Source organism: Sprattus sprattus (assembly GCF_963457725.1).
Source record: "Sprattus sprattus genome assembly, chromosome: 2".
Classification (NCBI taxonomy): domain Eukaryota; kingdom Metazoa; phylum Chordata; class Actinopteri; order Clupeiformes; family Clupeidae; genus Sprattus; species Sprattus sprattus.
In genome coordinates, this window is record NC_137921.1 from 24,084,579 (window position 1) to 24,104,365 (window position 19,787).

The 19,787-nt window shown below is 43.4% G+C and overlaps 1 protein-coding gene across 1 annotated transcript in view; it reads left to right on the forward strand.

The window, feature by feature from the left end:
- Positions 1 to 807: 807 nt before the first annotated feature.
- The window catches only part of ezrb (ezrin b), a gene marked incomplete at its 3' end in the record, with an annotated part of 31,593 nt that continues 12,613 nt past the window's right edge, over positions 808 to 19,787 (forward strand). Inside the window, exons 1-3 of the mRNA XM_080833454.1 lie at positions 808 to 856; positions 2,016 to 2,115; positions 8,439 to 8,522. Coding sequence (XP_080689580.1) covers positions 2,104 to 2,115; positions 8,439 to 8,522 — 96 coding nt within the window. The 5' untranslated portion in view covers positions 808 to 856; positions 2,016 to 2,103. The remainder of the gene's footprint in view (positions 857 to 2,015; positions 2,116 to 8,438; positions 8,523 to 19,787) is intronic.

Below are 19,787 nucleotides of genomic sequence, written 5' to 3' on the forward strand. Positions count from 1 at the left end.
GTTCCTGCTCGCTAATAATTGACAAATATCTGGATCAACGGATTAACGGTGGCCTACACAGTGGGACAATATAAATCCTTTGGAAGTAAGGCCAGGGTGTGTAATTAAGAAAGGACAAGTCAACAAGAATAGGCCGAAGTCAACATGGAGTTTCTAGAATTTTAAGCTCAGTATCCTAATTAACTATTTCAGCTCTTATATATGCCTATAAACTAATAGGCGTTTAATAGGTTATTAAACTAATAATCCTAGTTAACCCCTAATGTAAGAAGCATAGCCTGCATCGAAATCAAGAAGATGGACTTGGGAGTGGTGCGGAAGGAATGCAGCTTAACACTAATTGGAATGTGAGTCAATTAAAGGTTGGTTGAGTAGGCTAGATCATAGAAACATATGCCTTTATATATAGAGAGTTGATGATCCATATCAAGTCAACACAACAGCATTAAAAACACGGAGCGTTTTTCTAACCAACCAGAACAGGTTAGGCTACATAGATAGGACTTGTTTTCAGTTTGGAATGCGATTTATATCCTATTACTTGTAATCACAAGACGATGAGAAGTTGAACATGCACACTCCTACCACATGTTTTTATGGGAATTGCCCTTGCGCCATGTCACACGCTTTGCTCGCCATGGTAGCCCAGTCAACAGAAACTCGCAATCATGCAGCAATCGCGTTGAGGTGCGCGAACTCATAGCGGATCTCCGCGCCCACAGTGCGTCATCGGGTGGAGCGTCAGCCATATTGCCGCGCTGCTTACTCCAGGCAAGTTTAATGAGTGAGAGGAGGGAGGGGAGTGTTCACGTCTGCAGTTTTGTGTACGGACTCAACTGAAATCGCACCTGTTTTGGTAAGTTTTATCTTAAACGACAAAAGACTCAGAATTGCTTTTAACGGGAAGAAGCTAAATGGGAGAATGCTGTGTCTGCTTCGCGCTTTGCTACTTTGTTTCATTATTATTTCTGACACCGCCCCATTCAGATGAAAAGAATCTTTCTCAACAGGTGTTTCTGGGATTATTTTCGAGGGATGATGCTAGCAAGTTAGCTCTGAAGATAAGGTTTTGTCTACCGTAACAGGCGCGATGTTTGTATATTTCTGAACTCCGAACAGTCCCCCGAATTCTAGGATCATTTTCAAAAAATAAGGTGTTCGAAGGTTAGTTTATGAGTTGCACACTGGCATCAGGATGGAGGCTGTAAACGATAGCTTTGATGCCTAAATTAAATCGGGAGGCAGGCCTAACGTTGAAGACCTAGCGTTAGGATTTTATGAAACAAAATCGGGAATGGATAGACGTTCTGCGTGATTTTGCAGGGTTTTTTTGCGTCAGAAAATGTCAGTAGGCTATATTCTTTTAATCTGCAGATTCAAATGAATGAGTTGAAATCAGAAACTGTCTTTCGCCTAATATCATCAGACACATCCAAAACAAGAACTTTCCCGCTGTGGCTACATCGTTTCCTGTATTAGGCTACATTGACTTGCTAGTGTAGATATGTTAAGAGTGTTGCAGGGAGGCTTGGAGGATGCCGGTGTATTGACCGAAAGGATCTTTAGGCTACAGGGAATGGATTATAAAGGTGAATTCATTGAAAGCCATGTTCCTTTATCCGTAGGTGTAAGATTTTGCTTTGGAGAACGGGTGATTTTGTTTTCAGGCTGGAGATGCCCAAAGTAGCCTAATCCGACCACTCCCAAAATTGTATTCACTTCTATCAAGGGTCATATAGGCTACCTGGAGGAACAGTGGAAGTGCATGGTTAAATGTTTGCCCTAAAGGGTGGAGACTGAACAAATAATCTGCCAGCTGAATATCCTTTATGGTCTTTTGGGTGAGGCTATGCGCAATCTCTACATTAAAATTTATAATCGTGATTCATAAGGCTATACATGGAGTGCTTCGAACTGAGTGCATGCCACAGAGAGTGTTTAAAGGAGGGCTAGTCCGCCTGTGAGTCAGTCTTGCCCGGGTGCCTTAAACTGGTTTCTCTTCTTTCCTGACACAGACGCCAGTGAAGGTTTCATCTATCTGAAGGATTGTTTGACCGATTTAACTGCAGTAGCTGCCTCTGGGAGCTTAAAGAAGGATTCAAAATGCCTAAACCGGTGAGTATTGTTCTTTCAAAGCACAGTTCTCTCTGTAGAAGTAGGAAATACACACTCATGTAGCAAAAAGCTCTTCTTGGTGAAGCCTACACAACGTGTAGCCTATTTCACTCAACGTGAATTGGAACTTTGTGCTTTCAGAAGCTATTTAGGCTGCATTTATAGCGAGTCAGGGTAGCCTTAGTATTTGCTTTTCATTCATACAGTTGTCGTGTGACAGTAATTGGGGGTAGCCTTTGCCAATAACATTAAGCCAATTAAATCTGAAATGTAAAACCTCGCCGCGTTTCTTGTAATCTTGAAAGAAAAACTTCCTACTCAACTGCTTGAGGGAGAATTAACTTGTCTGTCGCGGGGAGGATCAGGGATTCCGCTGACTGGTATTTTTAAGTCTGCGGTTACCGTAATAAGGGCTTCTTCGGGAATGAATGATGTGCTGTACCACCGAATGTGAGCTTTGAGTCATCCATCCGCCAGGGCCCTCCTGGACGACCTGACCCAGTCATGCTGCTCTTTAGACCGGGGGCGAGTCTGGGACACAACAATGGTGTTTCTCTCTAACCAGTAAAAAAGTTGAAGCATTGTTCAGCATTGTTTGGCCAGGAAATAGCCGCATTCATGACCAGTTTTGCATGCGGGAATGGAAGTGGTGAATGGATTTGTAATTTATTTTGGAGGATTTAAATGATAATGTACTGAGGAATTCGTTTTCATCCATCTTTTTGAGAAATAGGACAGCATTTCACGTTGTCTTTCATCTTCATGTTGGTGGTGCACCATTGTATCTCCTGGCCATCAGACATGGGCTTCTTGTACAGACATGACTGTTTTTTGGGGGGGAATACAGTGATTTTAAGCTCCCTCATGTTGCCCCAGTCAAAAAGTGTGTTGTTGGTTTGTTTCTGAAACTGCCTCAGGGTTGTCATGAACTTCAGTGTGGAAGTGACATCATCTCTGGTTTGTGTGTCAACATGAATTGTGGGACACCATTGATGGAGGACAGACACAGACACAGACACAGACACAGACACAGACACAGACACAGACACAGACACAGACACAGACACAGACACAGACACAGACACAGACACAGACACAGACACAGACACAGGGCTATTTATTTATATGGTTTTATTTGTAAGCATAAGCCCCAACATTTCAATTATATCAAGACTGGGGAAGGATAATGTACTTTTTGACATACAGTTGAACTGCACATTTCTACTGTGAACAACATCTACAGGGGTAAGATATTAAATAAATAGCATGGGATTGGCAAATAGTGGGTTTGTGTGTGTTTGGTGTAGTCAGATCCTACTCAGAGGTGCTGTGCTGAACTTTCTAGAATGTTGAAATGAGGTTACTGACTAGGCCAGATTTTTTTTTAGGGCAGAAGCTATTTACTGTGAGTGACATGCTTAAAGATGAAAGGGGAAGAGGGGAGGACCATTTCAGATTTGTCCTGAAAACCTGGTAGAAATCTTCAAAACTGTCCGCTTAGAGAGAGCTTCATGGTTGTTTTCTTTATCTCACCTAACTGTACTAGTTGAATCACCACCTTTAGTGGTGTTTGGATGTCTGGGAAAGTCTTTATTTCAGAGAGTGATACGTTCAGTTTTTACATTTTACATGCAGTGTCTTTGATACTGAACTTCAATATCTAGTCCATTTAATGTCTGTGTTGTGTAATTAGGTCACATCTGGAAGTGTCATGGCTGTGTTTATGAAAGGCGGTTTAGCTCCACACCTCACCTAAGTGTCATGGATTCATAACCTGAATGCTTAGTAGAAGTTTATTTGCAATCTCCCCCCCCCCCCCCCCCCCATACACACACACACACACACACACACACATGGGCATGTCTCACCTCTTTGTCAAAGGGTCCCCCTCATCAGGACATGCCTTGTGACTCAGCCACCCTGGAATGCTGGTGACTTTCCTTGCCATGCCATTCAGAGGATAGGACGTTCTCTCATCGCCCAAATCCAGTTTTCCGCAGCGCGTCCGGTCCACGGTGAGGTGATGACCTCACCCGCTGGAGGCGTGCTGCCAGTCGGGCCCAACTCTGCCTGGGTGTTACCCCTCATTGTCAGACGGCTTATTGTTACTGCTTGTTGTGTTGAATAATTGATAGGCTGTTGATGGGGCCTTTTACGACGCCTATTTGGGTAATGTTTAATTAAAGTTAGATACATCGTTTGGTTGGAGTCAGACTCCATCAAGGCAACAACTTGTGTGGGTAGCAAGGGGATGAGGATGATTGGTGAAAGTGGCTACCTAACGTACGTGCTAGAACAGCATGAAGTCTGTTTGAAAATAACTACCTGAGAAAGGCATCTTTGGCCATGATTTTGACTAGCCAGCTGCAACCTCACATGTGTATGGTTATATATGTAACCTAAGGTTGTTGGTGACGTTAGTTCAGTTGCCATGGCTGTGCTCTGGTGAAAATCAATTTAAAACACCACAACAGAAAGTGAGGTGAGCTCACTGTCGTATTTATTTTAATGATCAAAGTTGAGTCTTTAACTTGAGTCTTTAAGAGACACCTTGATGGTGAAAAACCCTTTGTGGAAGTGTGACAAACACTCAGAAGTCTTGAGGAAGTTGTGGTTTTATGATGGCTCTCAGAATGAATAAAGGCCACTTGTTGTTATGAAGGGCCAGCTCCTGCCATCTTGCCCTAAAACACAACCCTGTTGTGGGTCCTTTTTTGTTTTAGCAGCCACTCCACTCCCCCTTGTCTCCTCTGCCACCCTAAGTCATTCAACACAAAAGCGGATTTATTTTTATGGTGTTTTAGTGCAGGAACATGACCATCTTCCGTCACTGCTCTGTGTCTGGCATCTTTCAAATAGATGCATCCAACACACACCACACACACACACACACACACACACACACACACACACACACACACACACACACACCTACTTTTATTTTCTACTGAAAGTGGAAGTGACATCCATGTGTGTGCATCCCATGATTGAAAAATTGAGGAGAGCTTCTCCTTTTTTTGGCCAGGTGCAGGTTACATACAAACACACACCCAGACTTCTCTTTTCAGTATAAGGGAGCCATAGCAACGGGGTGTGTATATTGCGGTCGCTTTGTTAAAAATAGAGAGAGAGATGACTGTGATTCTCCCCTTTCACATCCTGTGCTGGTAACCCTGGCGAATGGACTTGGGTGAATGGGCCTCACAGTTGATGGCTCATTATGATGTCATAAAGGACTGGCCCCTGGCCCAGTGGAAATTCCGTCCACGTCTGGCCCCCGAGAAGATTCTGGAGCCGAGATCTCTGCTGCACTCCTAGCGGAATATCTGGGTGAATAAGCAGCCTGGCGACATTCAGGCTGTCGGCAGGCAAATGCCTCAAAGTAAACACACACGCACACCCACCAGTAGCTTCCTGTCTGTTCATTCGGACGGTGTCCATGATCTGCCCTATTCAAAAGGCTACGAGTCAGACTAGTTCCTATCCATATCCATACATTTCATTGTTTTACCTAATCTGCGAATGGGAAAGCACAGAGTTCCACAAACTGAAGACTATTTGTTTGATCACACAGACAACTCTGACATTGCTTTAGTTTCACCCTAAATGTGCTTGATGTTGCATGTCACTGATATTGTGATAAATATGAACACTCTAAACAAATCCTTCCACCCTACCTCACCAGCTTCATCCACAGCTCCTGTTCCAGGAAATAAACTGAAACCACCCCTCTGTTTGCCTGTATGCTGCCGTTCAGCAGCCTGGCCCTTCACTGCCTTGATCCTTCACGCTTACCTTCTGAGAGCACATTCTAGTCAAAGTGCTCTGCTGGTTTTCAGTGAGCTAGCTGGGTCTTTCAGATAGTCTGAGGAATAACGGGCATGTTATCAGCACTGACACCTCCATCAGTGAATTATCTGAGCTGAGGTCAGTTTTACTCAGTGGCCGTTTAAGGCCCCCCTCCCAGTTGTGCAGATTCTGGAACAGGCGGAGGGGAAGGGTCCATTAAAATGCGCAGTGGTGTGGCAGTGGGACCACAGGGAGGGCCAGGCTGAAAGGGAACCTTTGTTTGGCCCACTAAATAGCCGTCTCTTTCCCGTCTCAGGTCCTGTTTTTTTTCCCCCCCTTCCTTTGGTCTTTCACTCGTAGTTTCTTCCTCAGCTGTGGGTGGTGGGAGGCTGTTTTCCGTCCGACAGAAGTAAGACTTCTTTCTGAATGTATGTGTGTGTGGCTGGCTGACACAAACGGACACAAACAACAATCAGACAATCAGACGGATGCCTTCCCTCACCTTCAGATTTTGGCCAGTGGAATTCGTTCCCAGTCATGCCTTTACCCCATCCCAACCCCATACTGGCAGTAGAGCTTTGGCTTCCTCACACAGTCGTTCTCAAAGCAGGGGTCTTTTTAACCCAACATCACAAGCAAAAGGTCTTCCAAGAGCTGTGTGATGTCGGCACACTCACTCACTCCAACTCGCTCACATGTACACACACCTTTCTGTCTTTTTAGCCCCTCTCCCTCGCTTTCTGTCCTCCCTGCTCTCTCTTGAACTCACCGGCTCTTTCTCACACTCTCACCCTTCTGCCGCTTTCTATTTCCCCCTTGCGCTCTCTCCCCCTGCCCTCTCTCATCTGCCCCTCTCTCCATGCCCCCCTCTCTTTTACAATGGGCCCAGATGAAAGATGGATGACATGTTGACCTGCCTTTGCTTCTGTCTCCTTGTGTATGGACCTGAGGCAGCTGCCCTCCACCTTTCATTGCCTGGCAATTACACAAGTCAACACAACAGACCTTGATTCACACACACACACACACACACACACACACACACACACACTCTGCCTCATCCTATTTAACACACACACACACACACACACGTGCCTTTGCATGCACACACTTTCTCTGTCTTTCTTTGACTTGTATGTAAACTTCTTTATTGCTGTGAACAATAAAATGTATGTAGATTTTCTGAAATATGCCCTCATAGCACAGAGGTACCAGGTGCATGCACTGTAAAACCCTTTTCTGTCTGACATACGATTTCAGGCAGAATCTCACTCACACAGTCTCTGATAACCCTTTTCTGTCGGACATACGATTTCAGGCAGAATCGCACTCACACAGTCTCTGATAGGTAAAGAGAATCCATTAGCCTGTCATAGTTCTTTTTTTTACAATCCTATCATAATAATACATCATACAATAACAGAGATGAGGCTGCCTCTCACTTGCTACTGTATGGTGATAATGTGACTGTTATCTTATCTAAATGGTTATAGCCTCAACGAGTCTGCACCCCATTCCAACCGAACTTCAGTGTAATGTCATTGCCTTGATTTGTGCTGTCATGACTTCCCAAATGAATGTTGTGCCTGTCAGTCACCAGGCCACTCATGTGTCTGTGAAACAATAGGCTAGGCTTGATGCTAGAAAGCCCCAATAAAACGGTCTCTTTTGTGTCTGATCATGTCGTAAAAACGTCTCTCAGCTCTTGAGCCTGAACGCCCTCCGCATCTGCCTGTGTTTAGAACTCTCTGCTGTCAATCATTAATGGAGACTTAACGGGATTCCTGTGTTAAATTTTTTTATTTTTTATTTCTGTTCAGTCACTGTAAACATCATTTGCCTCAATACTGTAGTGCACATACCTACCATAAACATTGCCTGGGCTGACTGTCCTTCAGTCCTTGATGCCCCCCCCCCCCCCCCCCCCCTCCCCCTGTCCCCACCCCAACAAACACTCCTCCTGCACTCCTGTTGTCAGTAGCTGTCATGTGCAGAGTGAAGTGTTGCTCATCTGTCTGCTGCTGAAAACACAATAGCCAATTGAAATGAAATGGCAAATATTGATTCCTCTCTCGCTCTCTCTCTTTCTTTGTGTCTCTCTCTTTGACCATGACACTCCCTCTGTGTAAACACATTGACATTGCTGGGGTTTTCTTTTCATATTGTGGCTATTCAACTTGAGTCTCCTAAAAAGACTTGTGCCTAACTTGGTATTGCTTTTGGGATCCTGTTGTGTAATAGCTGCAAGGCATGGTCGCAGAGCTATAACGGACTGTGTTGAAATTGAATTCCTCTTTCCATCATCCTAAAACATCAGTCTTATCTCCTATATTGAATTGCTGTTTAATGAACAGCCCTATTCCCTTTATAGTTAGCTATTCGTGGTGAAAGTTTTATCAGACACACCTCTTTAACCTTTTAATCTCGCTATTGAAGCAATCTCACTGTTTGCTTCAAGTGACTCATCTCTTCCAAAGAACTCCAGGTCATTTTTTCTGACCAACTCTGGTTTCTTCTCTGTCCCACCCTTCCAGCTCAATGTTCGTGTCACCACCATGGACGCGGAGCTGGAGTTTGCCGTCCAGCCCAGCACCACAGGCAAGCAGCTCTTCGACCAGGTTAGTAACTAAGGCCCTAAGAAACACTTACCACCATTTGCTGGATCCAAAGGTTTTAACATTCATTGAACATGCTGGACCTAAAGGTACTGGTTCTAATTGAACATGCTGGATCTAAAGGTTCTTGTTTCAGTTGGTCCAACTGCTGCTTAATGACACAGTTTTTTTTTTTATCTGTGATGACCTGTATGTGAGCCCGTCAAACAGTACAAGATTGAAGTAGATCTCATCTCACAATGTCTATTCCATTTAGCTATTCCATTAAGATGATCCCCCAGACTTGAAACCACTCTCTAACTTTAGTGTTGAGCTACCTGGGACCAGTAATGAACAGTTAGCAGGAAAAGTCCTTAACTTGGGTCTGCTAATTGGGACTTACTGTAGAGAATCCATTTGTCTATCAAGTATTAGCTCTATGAACAACTCAAAGGCTGTATGTGGGAGTGGAAGCGATCTAGCTTTTCTTTCTGTGTTTGAAGATTTGGTTCCTCCTTGAAAACCTTTCAGGCCTCCATGCTTTCATTCATGCTCTCACGGTTTTCTCCCTTTATGTTGCCCAAACCTATTCAAGGAACCTTGCATTTCAATGCCATTTATCCACCCATCTGTAACATGTGTAACAGTCCTTGCTAGTGAGAGACTGAGTCACCTTCAATGGCTTGTGGAGAGCCAGGCCATGACGGTCATATCTCCCTCCAAAAATAATTGTGTTTGCCAGACCAAAACTTGTCCATTGTGCGACAGACACACATCCACCTAAAGGAATTTCGGAAGTTTGACAGAGAGTGTAGGCACATAGAAAAGCCATGCCATGGAATGCGAGGTGATGTTATCGGGAGACGTGGTCGTCGAAATCTGCATCTGTCAGAGTTTGCTAATGGATCGCCTGTGAGCCAATATTTGGCCTTGTGCAGAGGAAATATGTCAAGTATCTGTAAACACCTACAGACCATTAGCTCATTTTTGCAAAATGGAGAACCCTCCCCAACCCACAACACGCCCCCCTCCTCAAAACAAGGTGAACAGGGTCCACTGCTGCATCCCAAAAACAAATCGATGTGAGGAATGTGAGTGAAGCATGGGAACAGATCTTTGAGGTCGAATTATTGATTCACTAGGTGATTATGATGCCTCGAGAGTAACGTTTGATATTTTCAAGGGTGGAGTCCAGACATGACTTAACTCTGATCATAGAATAGAAGCATTTCAAAAACAAGATGTGTTCATAGCATAGCCAGAGGCTTCGATAGCTGTCAAGTCTAAACACAAACTTAATAGGACACACACGTATGTATGCACTCATTCATTGGAATACGCGTTCTGCCGTATCTTTAGTCTTACAGGCCGACTGTACTTCAACATTCATTGACGGCCTCAAATTGTTTCTAGATGGGAACAGAAAGATCCTACTTTCAATGTTTGAACATTCAACATTGAACATCAAGGACCCTTGACAGTCTTCATGTCCACAGTGGGAGTTGATTGTACCACAGCCTTAACTCTGAAGGTGCAGTGATTTTAAACCTGTCTCAATTACATCAGCGGGAGAGAAAGGCAGGACACGTGAGGGTTCTTTGTGCCTTTCAACTACTTCCTGTCAAACAAGTTTGTAAGTTAGGTGTGTGCGCTTCAGGGATTTTAATCTCACAATTGCAAATGCCAAATGAGCCGCGGGTGTGCAAGAAGACATGAGCTAATTCTGTGTTTTTGAGGCGTTTAGTTTGAGGAACCTGATCAATCAGATGATGGAATTCATTGATTGAGTGCCTTTCCTTAATCTACTATCATTTGGGCTTTGATTGAGTTGGGTGTAGCATGTAGGTGCATACAATAAAAGTGTCTGCCAGATGCATAAATGTAAATAATGCTTACACAGAACATTCTAGAATACTTTTATCTTTGACTTGGCCCATCAAGCCCCTTGTTATTACTCTCTATTAGTCACTGATTTATGAGGGACCTCCAAGTCTTCTCACCTGTGTCTGAAATGCTTGTTGGGAGTTGCTGTGCTCCATTGCACACTCTGACTAATGCATAATGTCAGTCTATCAGGCAAAGCACTTCGCTGCGCTCACTGTTCTCTGTGTAATTGCTATTTTATGACCACGAAATACTTCACTCTACTACAGCACTACACCCCTGCATGACAGCCAGCCACTTGTAAATCGTTACATAATGACTATCTCAAATCTGGCTGATTTGTATTTAGAAGGTTCTCTGCCATGACTATCCTTGAAATCCCATTTGTTTTGATTAACACCTTTTGAACTCCCATTGAACATTATAGCAAATAAAATGTGTCAGGACACGTGTCAGGGGAAGATCATTGTGATTAATGCACGCTGACCATATCAGACGTGCGCTTACCCTCTCCACAAATAGCTTTGTGGTTACACCCATGTCTCACACCCATAGAGTTTTTTTTAATTGGTTGGCATCCTTACTCTGGCAAGCGTTTACTTATGTTGGGTGCCGTTTTACATCCACTGCTGAAACCCTCTGCTTAGTAATAATGGCAACTACACGCTGCTCTAAAAGTGGCCTTCCCCCATCCAGATACCTTTGACAGAATGTAGTGTATGTCCGATGCGTCATTGCAGCACGAGTTCCTCTGCTATAACTGTCTTTAATCCTCAAGTTATTCATGACTAGTAAGGATGTGACTCTTGACACTTGCTAATATCTCTATATGCCCAGTCTGTGAGTCTTTATACAGTAGTACTTCAGTCTTTAGAGTTTATGTGCTGTGGCACTATTAAACAGAAATAACCAATCGGCGAGAACCGCTACTTGATTCACTTAGATTTAAGTAAGATATGATCTCTTGGGACATCGGTGGTAGCTTTTCCTCTAAAGCCTTCTCTGACATTTTGCATCAAATGTCCATGAGATGTGGGTTACGGTCTACATAGATTTTGTTCTGTATCCTTCCACCCTTTTTGGTGTTAGGTAGCTGTTTGCCTCATGATGACAATAAAGGTAATTGATTTTGGCTAGACCAGTTAAACTATGGTAGCTACTCTTGGACTTTTTATCAGGTCTCAAGTGTTTGCATCTGATGTATGGGCTTTGACCCAGGAAGTCATCAGCCAGCCCTGGTCAAGCCTCTGGGACTAAGTTAATCGTCTCGCTTCTGCTTCCCCTGGTGAGCACTGAGTCGCTAATGCTCCTGACCTAATTCATTTACTGTCCAGGACTCAGACTACAGTAAGCTCCCAACGGGAAGGCTGCCGTCTGTGGACACACACACACACACACACACACACACACACACACACACACACACACACACACACACACACACTTTACTCAGATACTCATGTGACTTGTGCAATGACACCTGTTGTATACAAGTCATCCACACACACTCTTATACTCATGGTCACAGAGACCTGCATGGTCTGTCCAACACACACACAAACACACACACACACACACACACAGGCAGGCTCCACACTATGTGGAAAGGCTGAGTAAGAGCAGTGGTGAGCTCATACCCAGAGGACTGGCCAGCTGTGGCCGGACTGGGCCTCAGTGGGCGTTGGCTCCAGCCACTGTTGTACCGCTCATGGCCAGAGGGGGCGCCACTCTCCTCCAGGAGAGCCTAGGTCCTTAAGTGTTGGTTCAGGAGAAGATTTAGTCTCTCCCTCTCTGTCTCTCTCTGTATGTGTGTCTCTAAAACCTTTATGTAGCAGAAGGTACTACGTATACAACTTGAGAACGCTTAGAATGAAATGGTAATATGATCAGATGTCAGAACCTGCTGAAGGATGAAATCTACCATGGAGGGAAATGCCTTTTGAGATTATCTTCTCCCCAGCCTGAGCAGGACACACAGCGGGCACACACACACACACACACACACACACGCACACACACGCACGCACACGCACGCACACACGCAGACACACACACACACACACACACAGAACATTGTGTTTAAGGCATCAAATGGGTGTGATCCTGGACCGCAGGGTTTTTCCTGGGTCAAAATGGCTCTTCGGTGCTCCCCCCAAAAAATTGCGCGCTATGTGCGCACAGTCTGTGTTACCTATCAGCAGAAATCAATGTTTTTTTTTTTTTTTTTTTTTTTTACATTTCATAAATAATGGAGGCTATCATTTTGCTTCCACTGTAAATTAAAATAGATAGGCTAATATATTGACAATAGTCCAAGCCCCATGGTGCTATCATGTATGGTTTAAAGATTCAAGATCAAGGTATGCAAACTACTGAAATCTATATCAATAGAATCTAGAACTAACCAGTGGTCAGAAATGGAACACACGAATTATGAAAGTCAAGTTTATCTATTATTACTATTCATGTTTATTATACAAACCTACATACCATTATTTTCACCAATGGAGGCTGCGTTGGAAATCGATAATCAAACTTTTGACAGTATTTTTAGTGGAAATTTAATGTGCATTTGTACAGGTGTATTCGTGTACGTCGGGCTGGCCCTCGCAGTGGAACGACAGTTTTCAGCCGCACCGGTATTATTATATTATTATATTTGACATGCAACACAAACGAGTTGAGCTTTCAAAACCAATGCTGTTGTCTGCCTTCCCGAGGCCCCGCGTTCTACTGGTAGGCCTACTCGTTTAAACGCGTAGACAAATCAAGTAATAGCCTACACCTGCGTAAGTTCTCAACATAGCAGATATTTTAATAAATTGAAATCCATGAATATTGAAACCGCCAACTGATGAAGTCAGGATGCATCCGCAGGTTGAGTAATTAAGTGATTGGCTCTGTCCATTCGCGCACCTCACAGTTGCGTATCTCAGACTTATCAACTCGATTACTATTGATCAAAACAGAACGAGAGTTCGGCTGTAGCCTACTTAAACATACTATTCAGAACATATTCGCTGACGTGCATTGCATACGTGATGAATTGCTCACAAATCTGCTAAAAACAACTAGTGAAGGTGTTTTAGAAAAATATTTATGCCATATACAATAGGTGACTTTATGTAAACACCACTTATTAATGTTAGCTGCCTAATTATTTAGCGCAATGCTAGCATGACTCTACCGTAATTCGATTTTTAACCAAGATAGCCTATTGTACCTATTGAGCCTGTTGATCGCAACCTGTTTACAAATCTGGTTAAGAAGATAAAGGTGAGCTGTTATTTATAGATACTAAATATTTCCCAGGCATCTAATGGCTTACAGCTACCTGTAAAACATCTACACGTACAGAGTAAGGTAGGTTGACTGCTAAATCGGCAGCCACCAGTCTTTGGATAGCTCTCATAAATCAGTTATTGTATATATGGCATTAATATTAGTCTTACCATCACACATATATAGGATATATAGGTTATAGGATATATAGGTTCACGCACACACTGCTTAAATAAAACTTAAAGCCTACTATCAAAGTATTGTTTTTTTAAGATAATGTAGGCAACTGCTTGCTAGCTGCTTTATACTAAAAAAATCAAATTAAAGTGACTAACGTCTGGCAAACTTGGAGAAGCCTCTGTTCAATGATTGGCTGAGGGGGTAGGAGGTGGGATCTGCTGCTGCTGCTTGAATTCAACGTGAGCGCTTAAAACACCATAAGGCTGAATTGACCGATCGCCAGGGCTCCGCCCCCTAGTTATTGTTGCTACGTCCGAGGTCCGACACATTTCACGGAACTGTCCACCTAAAAGCCATGGCGAGTACGGGTACAAGCGCTATAACTGTCAGTATGAGTGATGATTTTTGGAGTAATACCTCCGCGGTATCCTCCAGATCAAGCCAAAAGGGACTGCAATATGCAGTGGAAGGATATATCCAAAATATTAAGATCAACAACGAAGTGGACACAACAATAATTGAAGCACAGGGCATACAGGTCTCAATAATAAAAAAATAAAAAATAGAAACCCTACGACCTCTTCATTGAAATGCAACCAGCACAACCTTGTAGATTAGTCATGTTATTTCACCACTGGGTAAGATCTGTATATAATATTTCAAGCTAGCTAATAACCTCCAAAGATTATTCTTATTATTTATTCCGTCTCTGGCGAGAGACTCTGGAGGTGTAGCTAGCTAGGATGGTGACTATCCATCAATGCAATGTTGATGTTACCGTCAGTAAAACCTTTTGTAAATGTGCACGCTGAGTTATCAAAGCTGGCGATTGCGAACGCCAGCAGCATACATACAAAGTGTTCGTTAAAAGTTCTGTTCAATGTTGTATCAAGCATAAATACAAATTACAAAGTGTTCGTTAAAAGTTTTGTTCAATGCTGGCGTTTGCTATCAATAGCTTCGACAGCTCTGCGTGCAATCATACAGACAGTAACATTGACATTTAGACGGTCACATACATTAACATTTTAAATGTATTCACATGAACACGGTCAATTGGATGACAGTTTTTTTTTTATCGCAGACTTTTTTTTTTGCCTCTAGGCTAAGGTGACCAGATTTCTGAGACAAAATCCGGGGACAATTTCAGTTCAGATACGTTAACACCTCCAAAACATGTAAAGTTTTTGTCTTTGTAAACGGAAAAACGGGGACACTGGCTGGGCCCTTTTTCATAAAGCAGTTTATCTTACCCTTGTTCTTGTAAATTGCAAGGGGAAGTGTCAAACAACGAGTATTTATCTTAAAACTAATCACAAAGTGGCTGAAATGAAGAGTAGTAAAGGTAACAACCTTTTGCCAGATAATTAGAACCAATTTTTTGTGATAAGAACCTCGTTGACTCAAGCTTCATTGCAGTAGGCCTAACCTCTGTGCTTGGCTGATAAATGACTGGTCTGCACATATGGGTGTCAGGTGTATGTTTTTCCAGCATAGAACATGTTAAGGCCATTGAGGAAACTAAATGCAGTGTATTCCTATTCTGTGTAATCAGCTGGAACAATGAAAATTCAGATTAGGCCCATACACACCATGATCTTTGGAATTGTTTTTTTTAGGTATTACTATACCAAAAGTGATTTAAGAAACAAACAAACAAAAAGATTCAAAATACAATTTCAGTAAAAAAAATCCAAGCAATGTCAAGGTGAAGGGGGGAGATCTGAATAATCTAAATAATAACAAGTTCTGTGGCACACTTCCAGTTGACATCTTTGTTAATGCAGAATATGTGAAGTTAATGTGGGGAAAAACACATTTCATTAGTGTCTTTTAAGAGACCACCACAAGAACATAGGTTTTTTGTTTTAGTTTTTAGGTAATGTAGTCCTACCCTTATTCTAGGCTACATGAAAATCTATATAGCCTAAGCACATGACTCATATTTTAGCAAATTTTTTAACCTCCTGCTTAAAATTGAACTGATGAGACTGTTTTTGCTTCCTCATCTTGAACGCAACCCACTGCCATAACATCAGCAGTTTGACTAAACTTGACAAAGAAAAAAATATTCTTCCGATTTTGAGTATAATGTTATAGTGATAAAATAGACATCTGACAGCCTGGCCCAGGGCTATTTGAAAACGTATGTTGATACAATATAAAACGAAAACGTTCGTGTTCAACCAGGCTGTATCTAAAGCCTACAACAAAATTGATGGCAGGGAAGAGTGGTTGCGCGGCTTTTAAACCAACGTTCCCGGAGCCACCGACAGAGATAGCATACCTCATACGGTTTGTGATTAATGTAAGTCCGCACTCCTCAGCTTTCAAGTGGTTTCATTTAATGTCAAGTTGCCAACTACCTCTAGTAACCCAGATTAGTGAAACTGTAATATCATAGTACTGTAGCTAGTATCACTGCTAATGTTAAAAAGTTAACAAAGTTAGTTAGCAAGTCTACAGATGTGACTGACATCTGACCAACAGATAGCTGCTGCTTAACACACACATTGTTGCAAATTGTAGATCATAGGTTAAATAATATGATTATTGTAGATCATGGGTTAAATATGTAGATCATGAGTTAAATAATATATGACATAGATGATAAACAATGACACTAACCTATCCCAATGCTATCCTATCTTGTTGTACTCGTATTGTCAGAGCTAGCTGGCTGAATGAATGAGTGAACGCGATCTCTTTCTAAATAATAAAAAAAAGCCAATGGCAAAGATTCTACCGCGCTGCATATTCCACCAATCAAAATACTAAAAAGACGGTCATTCTAGATCTTTGAGCTCCGAGCGTGAGCTTGCTGCCCTGGCTGCTGGCTGGCTTGCTTGAGCCTGTGGTATGTAGGCTACGCAACTAAACGTTTTGGTCATTGTTTTCTTTTTTAATTTTTAATTTCTATCCCGGGTCTATCTGTGAAAACCGGGGACATTTCCGGGGACAGCTCCAGCCGGGGACAGGCCACCAAAAACGGGGACTGTCCCCGGAAACCGGGGACGTCTGGTCACCTTACTCTAGGCGCTCGGGATTTTTCATAGGCGTTCGGGAAAACGGCTTAGGCGCGCGCCTACATTTTCTCTATGCAGGAAAACCCCTGGACTGGAACATCCTCTTAGTCAGCTGATTCAGTGAACTAAAGTGTGTGTGTGTGTGTGTGTGTGTGTGGCTGGCTGCAGGGGCACTCTTTTCACCACAGTGTGCCCTCACCCATTATACAACCGCAGCTCCAACTTTTCTCAGACTCTGCTTTCTCCGTAAAAGATGAGGGGGAGAATCCTCAGCTGCCCTCCCCGTCTCCTTCTCTGGAAGCCCTGAGGAGGAAGGAAGCGGGAAAAAACCTAGACTGACACAATCACTTTTTTTATTCATCCGCTAAAGACGGGAGAAGCAGCAGCAGCTGCTTCAGACGTGTATGAGTGTGGGATCCATCAAGCAGTTATCTGAGTGTGTGTGTGTGTTTACAACAGCGACCGGTGCGTTGATTTCATTTGGGTTTTCTTGGGTTCAGTGATCAGTGCTTTGAAGTCAGCCGCCACACCAAGCTCGTCCTTTTTAGTTTCCGTTTGGACAAACACACCGTGCCTCAAATACTCTAAACTCTGTGAGTGGCTGTCTATGCCTCCCTTGCAGACTCCACTCCCACAGATAAAACTGCCTCTTGGGTTTATGTTTCGAGTTGTTTTATTGGGGTATTAGTACATATAGGCCCAAGTTTACGAATCTCTTAAATTACTTTTAATTACTTTTGCATTATTACTTCACCCTCCGTAATTTTTTGATGAAACACCAGGTCATCGTGCGATTAGTCAAGTTGGACACATCTAAGAGAAAAGCGCCTTTCATAAATCTGACCCATAATGTTGTGCTAAAATCTCCATGAGCACTGCTAGCGTCTGTGGCTTCTCTGTGTTGGGATATGTGAGCCACCTTTTAACATGAAAGTGGACAGAGATCTCTCATTGTGCAGCAGTCTCCCACAGACATTTCCCTCGAGAGACCTCATTAAGTTGCCTCCTCATGGCTTTGCCATTTTTTCTCTCTCTCTCTTTTTTTTCTTTCTTTCTTTCTTTCTTTCTTTCTTTCTTTCTTTCTCTCTCTCTCTCATTCTCTCTCTCTCTCTCTCTCTCTCTCTCTCTCTCTCTCTCTCTCTCTGCTCGCATGTGTGTTTGTGTGTGTGTGTTTCTCTCACTCTCCATTCCTCTCTTGCTCTCTCACCACTGCCTCTCCCCGTCCTGCTATCCTAAGGCTGAAATTATGAAAGGCGTGATTGTGTCCAGAACTGGGTTGAGTTTAATTACAGGTGAAACTTTTTTCTCTCTCTCTCCAGATCTCTCATTCCAGTGTGGTAGATGCCTCTAAACAAGGGGGAAAAACGAATCTCTCAATCGGACTCATTCATAGGAGTCTCTATGGAGCCGCTTTAGCCCTTTCATATTAGGTGACTAGGAGAGAGAGGCAAGATGGATGGAGGGAGAGAGAGCGGAAGGGAGTGTGTCAATGTGTGTGTGTTTGTATGTGTGTGTGTTTGCATGCGTTGGAGGTTGTGTATGACAAACGAAATGGGCAGTTGTGAAAATTCACTCTCAAGTTATCTCAGGACTCCTGAGTTGTAGATCAGTATATTTATTCAATAACAATGGCAATCGGGCTCACTCACAGCACAAGGATGAAAGTTAAGACATTTCACTTACATCACACAGGGTTTATATACTTATGATTTATCTACTCCTGACGCCATACATAACATCTCAGTCATAATAGCCACAAATGACTAAGATCTCTAACTGAGCTTCCTGTCTTCCAAGGATGTCAGTTTTACACAAATAGGTAGTTGTCGTAAAATCTAGTCTAGTCGGACTGCTCAGATAAAAAGACTGGAACAGCCCTCCCACATGTTACTTGTTCACAAGCATTCAGAGCCAGGACTGACTCACTGACTGAGTGTGTTGGAAAAGTAGACAGAAGTCGTTTTTCAGAAAGAGCTTCTGTAGAGGAGGAAGGAGGTACTTGTGCTACAAAAAGGGGTATTGGTCAGGCCAGCATCAGGCCGTGTGTGTTTGTGTGTGTGTGTGTGTGTGTGTGTGTGTGGGGGGGGGGGGGGCTCAATTGAATTTGGGGGACACAGGGGATTAAGGAGTTGGGGTCTGGATATGGCAACCAGTGTAAACAGCAGGCCAATAAAGACCCATGCCTGACCCCCCTCCCCTCCCATTCTCTAGCGTGCCAGCGTTTGATTGTCGCCCATGCCATTGTGAAGGCGCTCTCGTGGAAAGAATTGTTGCCTTGCCGTTATTACTTGAGATATGAGCACAATAAAAACACCAGCGGATTTATGGTCGCCCAGGGGGTGGAAAATGGAAGGGAACAATGACACGCCATGGTACCCTTTTTCTCCCAGTTCCTCTGAGTCAAATCAGGACACGGGGCAGGATCTGATTACATGGTCCCCCTCTCGCACTGCTGCAGGTAGCTGTGGGGCCTATGTGGGCTTAGGTTCCTGCTGGTTCTCCTGAGGGCCTTCTGTCCTGCCTAGCGGGACATAACAAGCTGTCTGAAGATCGGACGAGAACTAAATTATGCAACTAGCATTTAAGTTCCCGCTTTCTGGTCAGGGATTTAGTCGGGAGGGAGTTCTTGTTCCGAACTTAGGCAGGACATTCTCTGAGGGTTATGATCTTCCTGCTTTGTGTGAAGAGCTCTTGTGGGCCATGTTTCAGTATGTTCAGACCAATCTCTCCTTATTGGACTCACATCTGCCGTTTGAGTTCTTTTTTTTTACGCTGCTTGTTTTGAATCCTCTGCGGCCTGCCTTTTAACTTTGCACACAAGCCAGTCATTAGAGCTCTCAAACCCGCTAATTGTCCCACGGTTGCCAGGGTTGAGGCGTTGACTGCATGGGATCCAACTTTCCTCTTCCCTCCTCTC